Source organism: Marmota marmota, unplaced genomic scaffold, assembly GCF_001458135.2.
Source record: "Marmota marmota marmota unplaced genomic scaffold, marMar, whole genome shotgun sequence".
Classification (NCBI taxonomy): Eukaryota; Metazoa; Chordata; class Mammalia; order Rodentia; family Sciuridae; genus Marmota; species Marmota marmota.
This window is the reverse complement of record NW_025999999.1, coordinates 14,453,019-14,466,534: the sequence shown is the minus strand read 5'-3', so window position 1 is coordinate 14,466,534 and position 13,516 is coordinate 14,453,019. Positions and strand designations below refer to the sequence as shown.

At 47.0% G+C, this 13,516-nt stretch overlaps 1 protein-coding gene across 1 annotated transcript in view; it reads right to left on the bottom strand.

Annotated features, from left to right (window-relative positions):
• Positions 1–339: 339 nt before the first annotated feature.
• Positions 340–13,516, bottom strand: part of Dusp5 (dual specificity phosphatase 5) — a 13,584-nt gene continuing 407 nt past the window's right edge. The window contains 4 exon segments of the mRNA XM_048807317.1: positions 340–1,799; positions 4,526–4,745; positions 8,785–8,933; positions 13,395–13,516. The exon segment at positions 13,395–13,516 is cut by the window's right edge and continues 25 nt beyond it. Coding sequence (XP_048663274.1) covers positions 1,393–1,799; positions 4,526–4,745; positions 8,785–8,933; positions 13,395–13,516 — 898 coding nt within the window. The 3' untranslated portion in view covers positions 340–1,392.

Genomic DNA, 13,516 nt, shown 5'->3' with positions numbered 1-13,516 from the left:
GGACATCTAGCTCAGTTCATTCCATTTCACAGATAAGGCATCTGAGGTTCCAGCCAAATTCACCTATCTTGGGGTGATGGGATTGAGGAACCCAGAGTGAACAGTTGCTCCAACCACTTCCCTGTGAAGCCTGTGCCTGTTAGCTTAGGGAAGCCCCTCAGATGAAAAGCAGCATTCTGTGTCCTTGTTTCGATCACGGACTCATGAGTGAAAACCTTACAGCTACACATCCACCATTTCACCCTACTATTTGGAAATGAAACCCCGTGCAGCAGGCTGGCTCCGATCCAAAGGTATCCCCACTTTACTCCAACTCACCAACAACATGAAGAAGTGCTGTTTCCTTTAACTATTTTTATTTTGCACTATAAAAAAAACAATAACAACCAGTAACATACCCCTTTTCTTCACATTCACATGGGTTTTAAGAAATTATTGCCTTTTCCCCTGGAGAAATAATCTACAGACAGAAAAGTAGTACCACATTGCAACAATCTGCAAATCCCAGAAGTCAGTAGCTTGAAGACAACCCCCAGGGGCTGGGAGGAAAACAAGTGTCACAAGAAACGAGACACGAGCACACAGAAGGACAGCAAGCTGAGGAAGGACTGTTTTCAATGCCACTGACCCAGAAGACACAGCAGGTACCCTTTTTCTCCAGGCACCCACTGCCACCTCAAAGGGGTGATTTTTGGTCTATGGTGCAACGAGACTGGTTCAAGTATGATGAAGAATCATGCCAAAGTCCAAGGTCAGGAAAGAACCCACAGTGAAAATGAAACCCAGAAGAGTCAACATCTTGCAACTTCAACCAAATGTTTCCATTGGACCCAGAGGGCATCTCACAAACATTTCAGGGTTCAAATCAGCATATCCAGGGTGTCCCTACCAATCCGGCAGGATAACTTTCCTGACTAGGCGGTGATCAGCTTATACCCCGAAGCAACAGAGACACTGAGACTGCCAAAGTTCAAAAAAATAAGATGGAGATTGTGCTTCCTTTAAAATGAATTGGCTTCCTAACTAACTGCCTTTTCTCCTGGTCCAGCAACTTCTCTCTTTCCTGTTGCTGCAGGTGTTTATTGCCTATGCTTGAAATGAAAAGGCGAACTTTGAGGTGCAAGGACTAGGAGGTCCTGAGAGGGCAGGGGTCTGGAAGTACAGTAGTCAGCACACACGGTGCTCTCGTAATGGCTTGGCCTTCCTTCAGTCCCGAGAACCTCTCCGTGAGGTCAGTCTGAAGTTTGTCTGCAAACCTGATAACCGCTCAGTGTCTTACTGGGGCAGTGAGACAGAGAGAGGTCTTCAGTATTGCACAGGTGTGAAATGTCCATGAGTTTAAAAAACAAAATCACAGTTGCTCTGGGGCTGGGCTGGCACCCCACCCCAGTCTTAGCAGGATGTGGCGGTGGCCACAGGGCCCCTGTGGAGCTCTGCAACAGTTGAGTGGGTGGGCACTGGCGCCAGCACTGAGGTAGGGAATGTGCAGTAGGTGCCCTGCACGTCAGGGCTCAGTGTCTGCAAATGGTCTATAAATGGGGAGCCTGCTGCCTCCCCTTGGCAGGAGAGAGGCTGCGGGTTGGGCGTGGAAGGCAGGATCTCAGATTCATACTGCAGGAGCTGGCCCATGAAGCCAAAGTTGGGTGAGATCACACTCCTCCGCTGCTTGATGTAATCGAAGGCCTCCTTCAGGCGGAACTGCTTGGTCTTCATGAGGTAAGCCATGCAGATGGTGGGCGACCGGGAAACCCCAGCCTCACAGTGGACCAGGACCTTGCCTCCCTTTTCCCTGACACAGTCTGAAAGGAAGATAAGAGATTGGGAATGAGTGGGAACTGGAATTGAAACACAAGAATCAAAACAGTAATGTCACCTAGTTATCACACCCTCGTGCCTGCTCAGAGCCATGGTACCATACTGGACGTTTGCTAGTCTTCAGTCCCTACTGGTGAGGACAGACGTAGGAAGTATTTAATCCTCACAGCTGCTCCCCAGTTCTCTAGAACATTTGCAGATTCTGCCATGGGAGATGCTAGACCTGAAGGAATCCCTTCTGGGGATTCCATCCTAACTTGCGTTCCAACGGTGGGGTTCAAGAAGGAACTAGAAAAATCCTTGAAAGCATAAAATTTTTATTGCATATGCACAATTTTCTGAGAGCCTCCCAGGCTCAAAGCCTTACTCGGAGAAGTAATTCTTTGCCTCTCTCCAGGTCGGATTCTAATAATGACAACCTAGCCCCCATCCTGGTAGAGACCTCCCAGCCTCCCTGGACACCCTGTCTTGCTGTGCCAGGGCGGGATGCTTGGCTCAGCTCCTAGGGTTCTCACCACCAAACATACGATAAATAGCGCATGGCCACTAATTATAGCCCTGGCTAAGTGACGCTTACTAGACGGAGGATATAAATGGCTTTTGCAAATTCCATGTTGCTCAGCAATGGGAGTCACTGCTATAAAGCTACCACCATCAGTTAGCATTCTTTAGCTCAATATGACCAAAAGGGGGCCCCTCCTTTCCTGCTCGAACCCTCCCAGCAAAACAGAACTACAACTGTTAAAAATGGGAAAGGGTAAAAGGTGAATATTATCAACAAGAACACAAAAAACAGTCCTTCCAATTCCCCCTTTAGCTAATGAGGAAACAATTACATCACAGGAAGTTAGATGTAGCTAGCACTCTGTGAGGCTGCAGTAGGCAAAAACAAAATTTTTGAAGGCAGCAGGTAGGGGAGCCCCCTTACATCCTCGCTCATCTGCTCCAAGTTCAAGAAGTTTGCAAATGAATCTGCAATGTCTAGAAGATGAAATATCTAAGGCTCAGGGAGGAATCTACAGATTCTTCATGTGAACCAAAAAAACCCAAAGTACACCCAAGGTAGCTCATGAGAGGTACCCCCAATCCAATCAATTCAAAACAACAACAACAAAAAAAACAAAAGTTCTTATAAATCAGTTCCAAGGGGAGACCCCCAACTCCCTAGGATTACAGGGTTGTGCCTTCGTTTCCTTTGCTCTTCCACTCATTTCCCCTCTTGAGTCCAGCTTTTAGTGGGCAAAGGGCCCAGAATGCACTGCTTCTCTACAGCTCAGGGGCCTGCCTTCTATAGGACTCTTCATCTGGAAGGGGTTGGTGCATATTTCAGCACAGGGCCCACTGGGGAGGCTCAGCCTCTTCCATTAGCAGGGCAAGGTGTCTGGGAAAAAACACTGTGTACTTTTGAAACCCTGTGGGGTGGTGTGACTGTACACAAACATATACAATATACACACAGGACTGGGAGGGACAGTTCTTGTGAGCTGGATGGGGGCGAGTTTCATGACCTCATGCAGCAGCTATCTAGGTAATTAAATAAGAGGCCTAGGAGGGCAGAGCCTTCCCAGGGACCGGGAGAGCAAGTCAAGGGTTTCCCACCCAGAACCTATCATTTTGGCTGCTTCTCAGGCTCTAAAGGGATCATTTCAGCCTGGAGGCTCAGGGGACAATGAGGACAGGTTTGACCTTTTGCCTCTGGTGAATTTCTCATCAAGGTTTCCTATGGAGCAGAAATTGTGTGTGATGAGCACAGGGCTTACCATGTGGCTGAAGAAGGGCCCTTTAATTGCTGTCTGCACCAAGTAATTATGCTGTGCCTAACACCTGTCTTTCCTCCTTCAACATCCCTTAGAACATGATACAAGGAAAATCAAGCCTCAGTACCAACAACTATGCATGTTAAAAAGAAAGAAGTCCTCTTAAGACCACAAGGTTAGGGAGTAGTGTTGCAAACGTGGGATTAAAAAAAAAGTTAGGCCAGACCCGCAGGGAAAGAGATATGGGAGAAAGAGAAGACACCAAACGGGAGGACAATCCAGGCAACCTCAAGTGACTGGAAACCCCAAGGCCAAAGCTCTTTCCAGGCAGAGGGGTGAAGGCTACGGCCTTGTTTTCAGGTTTGCACAATGGAGTAAATGATAACTGCCTCATAGGAATGCAGAAAGGATGTAGAAGATGCCAAATTTTCTGTGCACAAAGCATGGAGCTTGAGTCAAGTGCTATCTTTAATCCAAAATTAGCTGAAAATGCAAAACAAATTGCCTCCAAAGCTGTTTGCCAAAACTGTGGAAAGCTGTTGGGCCCTCCAGGCTCAGTGCGTAAGTAGCGCTCTCTCGATCCTTCTGTTTGCTTTTAAAAATATCCCAACCTACGTAGAAACACAGTTAGGGAGCCCCCGCTTCCCCCTTTCCTCGTGTGAAGCATTACACATGGACATACTCTGCTCCCGCCCAACTTGAAACAAAACAAGAGCAGCAGTGAGTATAGCCATAAAATTATATTAATTCATTTATCTTGCAAACTAAAGCTCCTATTAATAGCAGCTCAAGTCCTCCCTCTGCAGCATCTGTTCTTGGTGTCGACTCTTGGTGGTTGCATACACAGGGCATTTTTCTCTCAGAGAAGGTAGCCCCCTATCAGCACATCAAAAAACCAAGAAGGCATGCTCCAAGGGGCTCCCAAAATAATGGAGGGGGAGGACCCAACCTACCAATGAAGTCTATTGCTTCTTGAAAGTGGGAGCTGATGTCGGCCGTGTGGCTGTCTTCCACTGGGATCCATTTGTAGTGTAGGTGGGTCGTGCAGGCCTCGGAGGTCCGCCGGGAGACATTCAGCAGGGCTGTGATGTGCAGGTTGGCTAGGAACTCGCACTTGGATGCATGGTAGGCACTTCCAAGGTAGAGGAAGGGAAGGATTTCCACAGGGCTGCCCTGGAAGCAGAGACAAAGAACAACCAGGAAATATTGGATTAGCTTGCTCATTTGGAAGAATTAAAAATAAACAACTCTGACCTATTTGTCTCTTAAGGTGGGAGGTTCCCTTTCTGGTTTCCAGGTAGAGAGAGTTCAGAGCCAGGGCAGCTCAGCCAAGAGTGTGGGTGGCACCTCCATCCTGGTAAACTCTACCCACCGTGACTGCCGTGTGACTCAATGACAGCCAAACCCACACGGCCCAGAGTTTCATTTTTTGCACTTATCCAAGGAGACAGGAAATGCCAGCAGCCTTCCTGTGCTACCCAGTGTAAGAACAGGAGCAATGCAATTAAAAGACCTATGGTGACATTTCAGCTGCCCTAAGAGTACCAGGACAAGCCTTGAGCCGTGGGGCAACCCTGGCAATGTAGGCTCCCTTCTTTATAGCCCAGACATTTTATAGTGTATTTTCATCAACTCTAAGATACTGTCTATTCTAAAATAACCCAGGTTTCAGAAATGGTAAAATATGCAGCCTCCTCACCCTCCAAAAAAGTATGCTTCTTAGAAATGAAAATAACCACTACCTACCCAGAATCCATAGACTAAGAAAAACTGTTAGACCACAGAGGGGTTTTCCCCACCCCTGACCTTCTTCACACGGGGTGCTGTGTGGGTGAGAGGGGTTTACATCATCACCCACACAGCAGGCTTCTGGTGTGGAGAATCAAGACTAAGTGAGAACCAGAGACTATCTACTCCTGAAATGAACCTCCAGCTAGTTGGACTCCAGCAATCTGAGCACGTATGGGTTCTCAGGTGCCAAAACAAAACAAACAAAACAAAAAAGCCAGTGACAGTTGGAACAACAGGAGCCCCTGGGGATTCAGAGGGAAACACTGGGCTGCAGGGACTGTGGTTGGTCTTTGGGAGCCTTTCCCATACCATCCATCCGTTTCCTGTCTTTCCATTTCCTGTCCAGGAATAAGAGTGGAATGGAAACTCTCAGCCCAACCCATAATAGGGAAAGGGGCATGTGTGTGTCCTGGGGAGGAGGGAGGTTTGTCCAGCACTTTGTGCCTGTATTTTCTGTCCTGAGAAGTTGAGTGTTTCAGTAAAGCCAGTTCAGTCACTTAGAAGAAAGTTATAGAGGATTTTACCTAAGGTTAATTATAACAATCAGTATTTTTATTAGCACTTACAATGGCTGGCATGTGGGCCTGACACTTTGGATGTACCTATATAGCGCCAATTTCACAACAAATCTGTAAAGTAGGTAATGTTGTTCCCATTTTACAGAAGGGTGACTTGAGGCTTAGACAGGTTTCTTTCTTTCTTTCTTTTTTTTTTTTTTTTAGTACCAGGGATTGAACTCAGGGGCACTCGACCACTGAGCCACACACTCTCAGCCCTATTTTGTATTTCATCTAGAGATAGGGTCTCACTGAGTTGCTAAGTGCTTTGCCATTGCTAAGGCTGGCTTTGAACTCTTGATCCTCCTGTCTCAGCCTCCAGAGCTGCTGGAATTACAGGTGTGCACCACCTGGCTCAGATAGGTTTAAATAACTTGCCCACATCAGAGCTTATCAAATGGTAGAGATAGGATTGAAACCCAAACCCAAGTCTCAAGGCCTTGTCTGAGACCATTTCAACAGTGACAGTATGAGAAATCAAGAATTTCAGGTAAAATATCCTCTTATCCCTAAAGAGAAGTGAATTTATACCCTCTCCTTGAATCTCCCCAAACTCCCCTGCATTCGAAGCAGCCTTCCCAGTGGCAATGTGGTACAGAGGCTGAGAATCTGGGCCTGGGCACCAGGTAAAACGGCTCTTTCTCCATCAAGTCCCAGCTCCACATTTCCTAGCTGGTATGACCTTGGGCAGCCTCCCTAACCTCTGAGCCTCCTTAACCTCTGAACCTTTATCTGAAAACCTCTAAGCCTCCCTAACCTCTGAACCTTTATCTGTAAACCAAGGATAATAATCCCTATCCTCCTGGGATAATGGGTAAGTCATAAATGGGATAATGGGTGTATTAAAATCTGATACATTATAGAGCATTTTCATGAGGCTAAAGAATAAACAAATAGAATAAGAATTTTCTCCCTGGGGAAGACACAGGACATGCTGGGAGGTCAGGCTATCCCAGCAGGCCGGGTTCTGGCCTAAACAGGACCCACTCCGTGGACCCAGCTTCTCACTAATTAGAAACCCAGAAAACAGCAAAGATGGTAGTGTTCTTTGGAAAACAGTGAGAGGCACAATCTGGTCAGTTTCTCTCAGCAACTGACCAGACAGACACCAATGGACACCTATACACGGAGCAGGCAGGATAGCTGACTAGGTCTCTCCCTTTCCTGAGTGCCTGGAAGACATGGACACCAGGCTTGGAACCCTACCCAACTTCCCCTGGAGCTAAGCCCAATAAATACCCCTCAAATTATATTTCTTTCCCTTTCTGAACCTCCCATTTACACTTAAGAGGAAGATACCAACAGCCTTTCGAAACCTCAAAGGTTAACAGCCTCGCCTCACTCCTCTGTGCAGAAGTGGTATGGGGGTTCCCCAGATGATCTTGAAGACACATCAGGGCCTCCCCAACCTTCGCTTGGCCAAAGGTCTTGCGTGCTTTCACACACTCTGACAATTTTTATTTCTCTTTCACTTTCTTAGAAATGGGGAAAATACAACCCAAACAAACAAACAAACAAAAATAGAAATCCTTCTAGGCTGTATGCACGTGACTTGAAAGCCAAGGGTTCATCATACACTGTGAAGATTTTCCATTAAGGAAAACAAACTGAGTCATAACCCTGGCACCTGGCCGACATATTAAAAGGATTCCTGACCAAGAATCCCATTCAAGACCAAGTCACCTGGTTCTATTTGGAAGTCTGTCCCTAGGGGCAGAGTTCTACTCAGACAGGGAACTGGCATTTTTGGCAGCATCTAGAAGTCTTCCTTCTTAGGCTTTGGCTATGTTCTTAGTTGGGGAGGACAGTGTGAAAAGCTCCTCCCACTACCCAGGTGTGTAGCCAGGGGCATGTGAAAAACAGGAGGAGGTCCTGAAAGGAACCACAACAGGGAGTTAAGAGAATGGGGTTCTGGGGCTAGGGGTGTGGCTCAGTGGTAGAGCTCTTGCCTAGCCATGTGCGAGGCCCTTGGTCCAATCCCTAGTACTGTGGGGCAAAAAAAAAAAAGTTGGGAGGAAGAAAGAAAAAAAGGGGGTTCTAACTCTGAAACTGCCATAACCAGCTGCAAGACTTTGTAAATCAGTCATCTCACCAGCTACGGCAGTGCTTCCTCTCTCTGGTGAAAAGTCAAGGTGGGTTTTCAGCTCTGGTTTCTATAAAATCTGAACTCTTTTCTGCCTTTCCCCATCTTCCTACATCATGTTAAGTAACCCACGACCTTTAATGGGTGGTTACAATGCACAATTCTTTGAAGGAAATAAACCTCCACACCTTTAGAGAAACAAGAAGCTCCCTAGCGTCTCTTGATCTCCTCTGGTGTCAGAATTTGTAGAATTACAAGCATCAGAGACCCTCAAGGGGAGCCTGCTGAGCCATCCAAAACAGGGGCTTCTCTAGCACTGCAACCTTTCCCCCTGCCTCCAACCCCACTGCAGTTAAAAACACCAAGACACACCTTGATAGGTACTGGGTTGGTGTATAGAAACTGCAGATGATCAGCAATTACAAAGAACACAGGAAGCCTGAAAGTCAACTCTGAAATGTTTTCAGGGAAACCTAAGCCAGTATTTCTAAGCTTCTCTGAACCTCCCAAGGCAGCCATTAACAAAGTATCTTTCATTTCCCCTTTTCTCTAGAAGCTATCCAGCATCCCAGGGCTCACTTGCTCTTGTCAGCTTGTTTGCTGGAAGGATGCCCATTTATTCTTGGACAGGAACTCCAACTGGCAAGCTATAGAGGCTCTCCAAGTTAGAGGATGGTGCCAGCACCCTGATCCACAGAGAACAAACCACTGCTGCTGAGCTGGGAGAGAAGTCAGGTGGCTGAGGAAGGAAGGAATGAGACAGGAACTGGCAGCTACATACCTGGTCATAAGCTGGCCTGTAGTTGATGCTTAGCACTGGTTTCCCACACTGGCTGATGAGGGCTCTCTCGCTTTCGATCTTCTCTTGTGAAACGGGTTTTACGTCTACACAACACTCAGGATATTCCGAATAGAAGGTCTCATATCCCCCTAGAAAAACAAGTGAACATACAAAAATTGAGACAGATGTAAGCATTGGTTTCTCTAGCTGTCAAAAATAAAATACTCATAATTAGCCAAAACCCTGAGTGTGGGATAGTAAAAAAAAAAAAAAAAAAAATTAAAAATCTAATAGGTTCTGGTCACATAAAAATTGAGTAGAACCATCAAGCAGTTTTAGGATAGAAATTGGATGCGTGCATACGCACACACATGTGTTTGCACACACAGCTCTAAAAGGCTATAGTTCAGAAAGGCAATGATTAACTTTTTGTGTCTATCAGAAGCAGCTTAAACTGTGAAAGAAATAATCTGGCATCTGGCAAATATTAACTAAACCCTTCCAGAAAAACAAAAGCCATTTTCTCATTTTTTATTCAAAATGAAGATGTGATTATGGAAAATTTCATTAATTTATGAGAAGAAATTCTTTTAAACTGTTTTTCCTCAGCCCATTTGCTTTAAGCAGGATTACAGATGGCACCCTATCATTTATAAGAGAACAGGGACTCATGCAAGGATTCAAATCAGAACAGTAAACCAGCCTTGCCCCTTCTCACCCTCAAGGTGTTAAGAACTCTGCTGACAATCCCTTCCCTAGGTCCAATTTAGAGCCATCAATCCAGTTAATTGCCTTCTAGGCCAAATGGGAGGAATGAGGACTTCTGAACTAAATTCCCAGCCCCCATAAGTAAAGCCTGTCTCTGTTCCTTTGTGACTACTACCCTTTCTATCTTATTTATTATCCTCCCCACAACCTTTCTCCCAGGCCCCAAAAGGATACATCAACTAAGAGCATTAAGAATCTTAGCATTACATTTAAACTTCTCCAGACTGATGACTTAAGGCTAAAAACCACTCTCTCTAGGTCACAGAAATTTGTCTTCTCAAGGCCATTATACTCAAGTGGGGAAGAACCAAATGAAAAATGGCCTAGGGCCCCTCAGGAAGCCAAGGGCTAGTGGGCGAACAGGCCAGCTTTGCTTAGGAACTCTATTTCCAACCAGAGCAACCTCAGGCACTTCCGAGAGCCTCTAGAAAGCCCACTTGTCTTTTAATGGCCCAGAGAATTCACTTAGTATCAAATCATGAATTAAATTCGCATTCTGAGATCATGCCATTTCCAAAAAAACTCCTTTTCTCTTTTGTGTTTTGATATTGTGATGGACCCTTAATGGAGGAGGTGCTGTCTTTTTTCAACTCTGCAGTCAACAAATGGTTAATGGATTACATGGCAGTCTGCAACTCTCTCCCAGAAGCTGCAGCCAATTCCTAGAATGAGTCATCTTGCCATTACTGCTTCCTCTCAGCTTGCTGGAACTGCCCCTGCCCCCATTTAGTATACCCAAATCTCTCCCGTGGTCACTTCAACAAATAGCCCACCGTACCTCCCCGGATGAGCTTCTGGTCCTCCACAATGACCATGTTCCCTGTCATGGTGACAGGAGGCCCAGCTGGAGGATGGATGAAGGGGGGCAGAAATAGAGGTTTGGTGGTGTAGCTTCCTCTCCCTCATGTCCCCCAGCCCCCTTCCCTTCTAGGAGGTAGAGTGTGCCAGACTTAACACTGGCCCACATCTTCCCCAGAGGAGGTGTCCCTAGTCAGTCAACCACCTGATCATTTCCCATGCCAGATCTCAACACTTTGATTCTAGGAGATAAAACAAGTGATTGGGAGCAAGCATTTGCATCCAGATGGGTATAGTCCCTCCAAAACTTCGAGATGAGACTTGGTGAAAAGAAGCCTTTGGGCCACCCTATGTCTGGGCTTCAAACAGATCATTTAAAAGCTGGCTGTCAGTTGGAGAGATGTGGGTGTGGGCTAGATCCTGCCTGCCTGTTGACAAAATAAGGCAGGCAGACAAGGCGTCTCAGTGTAGTAGAGGGACAGATAAACTGGGCCCTGCCTCTTCAAGCTGGGGTCAGGAGATTAGATGGGTCTTCCACCCACTCCCATCAGAGGTGTGGAGACAGAACATTCCTCTCCGGTGCCTCACTCACGTTGCAAGAGCCATGGCAATTCTTAGGGCTTCAACCTTCCTCAGAGTGAGTCTGCTTTCAATCATCACCACATTGCCAGAGGAACAGAGGCAGTGAGTAGACACTATATATAAATAAGCACTGGCCACACAATTCAGTCAATCACCATCTCATTGCAGTGAGTCTTGGTTTTGGAGGGGGGATTTAGAGAGTATAAAAGGCATTGCCCCAGGATTTGAACGCCACCAGGTTAAAATCTGAACTCATATCTAGACATGAGTTAGGCAAGATAAAGAATTTTTCCTCTGGCAAAAAAAACAAAAAACAACAAAACAGTTTGAAGTGCAGGGTGTTATAAGGATAGGAATTTCTACTGAAATCTCAAATGCACACAAATTTGACCTAGTTAGTCTTATCATTTTATGGAAAGATAAGATAAGTGCACATACAAGAATATATGGGCAAAGGTATCCTCTATCTCACTGCTTCAAACAGTAAGGCTGGAAGCAACCTGCTGGCCATCACCAGTGATGACCAAGGGTCATCACAAGTGAAGGGACATGTATGTCCTGATGTGGACAAGTGTCTAAGATCTAGATACAGGGAATATATTTAAAATAAATTTATTTTTTAAAGATACTTCTGGGAGGGCTGGGGCTGTAGCTCAGTGGCAGAGCACGCATGAGGCACTGGGTTTGATCCTCAGCAGAAAATAAAAAACAAATAAAATAAAGGCATTCTGTTCATCTACAACTACAAAAAATTAAAATAAAAAGATACTTGTGGGAAATAATGAAAAATAAGAAATAGTTGGTGGCTGTCTGGGGAGTAGAATGGAGTTTAAGGGTGTGTGGAAGACCCAATTTTCATCACAAAGGCAATGAAATTTTCAAATTTTGACCTGTTTAAATTTTGTCCTGGATATGTTATTTCATTTAAAAAAAAAAATTTAAACATAATTTTTCAGAGTCCACCAAAAGCTGACTACTTCCTGTAGCAATAACTGGTCAACAGTCCACAGCCCTCTTGGAGAAGGGTGGGGATCAGAGGCAGGACCAAGAGGGTTCCTGGAACATCTTCACGGCTGCTGGGGAGGCAGAAGCTTTTCCTATATGCATTGCTAAGTAAAAAGACTAAATCAAAATGACATCAGGAAGAGAAGGCGATTTAGAGCCAACAGTGAGACCTCTGTATTGCTGAAAAAGGCCATTTTCCACTCCCCCGCACCCCAGGGGACTGGGGCAGTAGGGAGGAGGATTACCATCCACCTCTGTTATCTTCCCAGTGGGAAGAAGGGACAGTCACCAAGAGGTGCTAATAGATGGGGAGCTACCCACGAGCCTCTGAGGTGTGTGAAATTCCCCAAGTTAGGTTGCTTGAAACTTAGCTGCACCTGAGTACGGAACCACATCAGTGTTACAGTCCAAGGTGTCCAGTAATAGGGCTGATAGGACCCTGGGGGCCCGGTCCAGCTTAAGCTCTCATCTCTGCACCAGAACCAAGGTTCCCATATATTTGAGGTTACAAGGCAGGAGCAGTCACAGGAAGTGACCCAGAAATCAATGCTCTGGAGTTTGAGAGTCAATCACCCACCCACCCACAACAGGAAGCTAAAGTTATGTTCCCAGCAGGTGAAATGGGCAGGCCTGGTGGAAGCTCTTGGAGGTCTCCAATCAAAGGTCACAGAACCTCTACATCACATTGCCCCCATCACCACTGCCTGTCTCCCTCCCCCTATCCCCGCCCCCAACCTGCAGCACTGGCTGTCTGGCGGCCTCCCACCCAGTAGTAGTCTCGGCTCAGGACCAGTCCCAGGGATAATCTCAGCCCCAGGAAGGCAGGAGGGGTGGGAAAGCTGTCAGCTCCAAATTAGGCTTGAGAAAGGCCTAGGACCAGGAGGGGAGGAGGCCAGAGGAAAACAATAAAAAGCAATAAAATAAAAAGGAAAGGAAGGGGGAGGGACTCACCAGGGTCAAAAAGGCATGAGGGGTTGGTAAAGACACAGCCTAAAGCACTGTAATTGTCTAGGAGGGAGGAAGGGGGACACCACGGCGCCACGCTAGGGGGAGGGAGGGTCTCGACCTGCAGATCATGCCAGATACATCAGCAAGGCTCGGAGCCCAGTCCCCAGAGAGAGCAGTGAACCCAGTGTCAGGAAAAGGCGCCTGCGCCCTGCACGAGCTCAAGGCCCCCAAACTGCTAAGGAGCACCTCTCCGCAGCACAACCAGTCTCACCCAGCCTGGCGGACAGACGGGCTGCCAGACGCTTTCGAAGAACGCTGGTGGAGAGGGGTAAGCTCTGAGGCGGGTGCCCTCCCAAGCGCACGTCAAGCCCCACTGTGCAGAGTGGTTGACTTTCCCGGGTGCAGGATGCCGGAGGACGCCCCAAGCAAGGAGGAGTAACGCAAGACCCAGGAATCCCGGTGCTGGATTGTGGTAGGGTATCAGGGGACCAGCTGCCCGCCGCACTCACCTTTGAGGAAGTAGACCCGCGGGCCCGCGGGCAGGCAGGCCAGCAGCGAGTTGAGCACTACGCGTGCGGCGCTCTCCTCCCGCAGCTTCTGCCAGTGGCGGCTGCCCTGGTCCAGCACTACC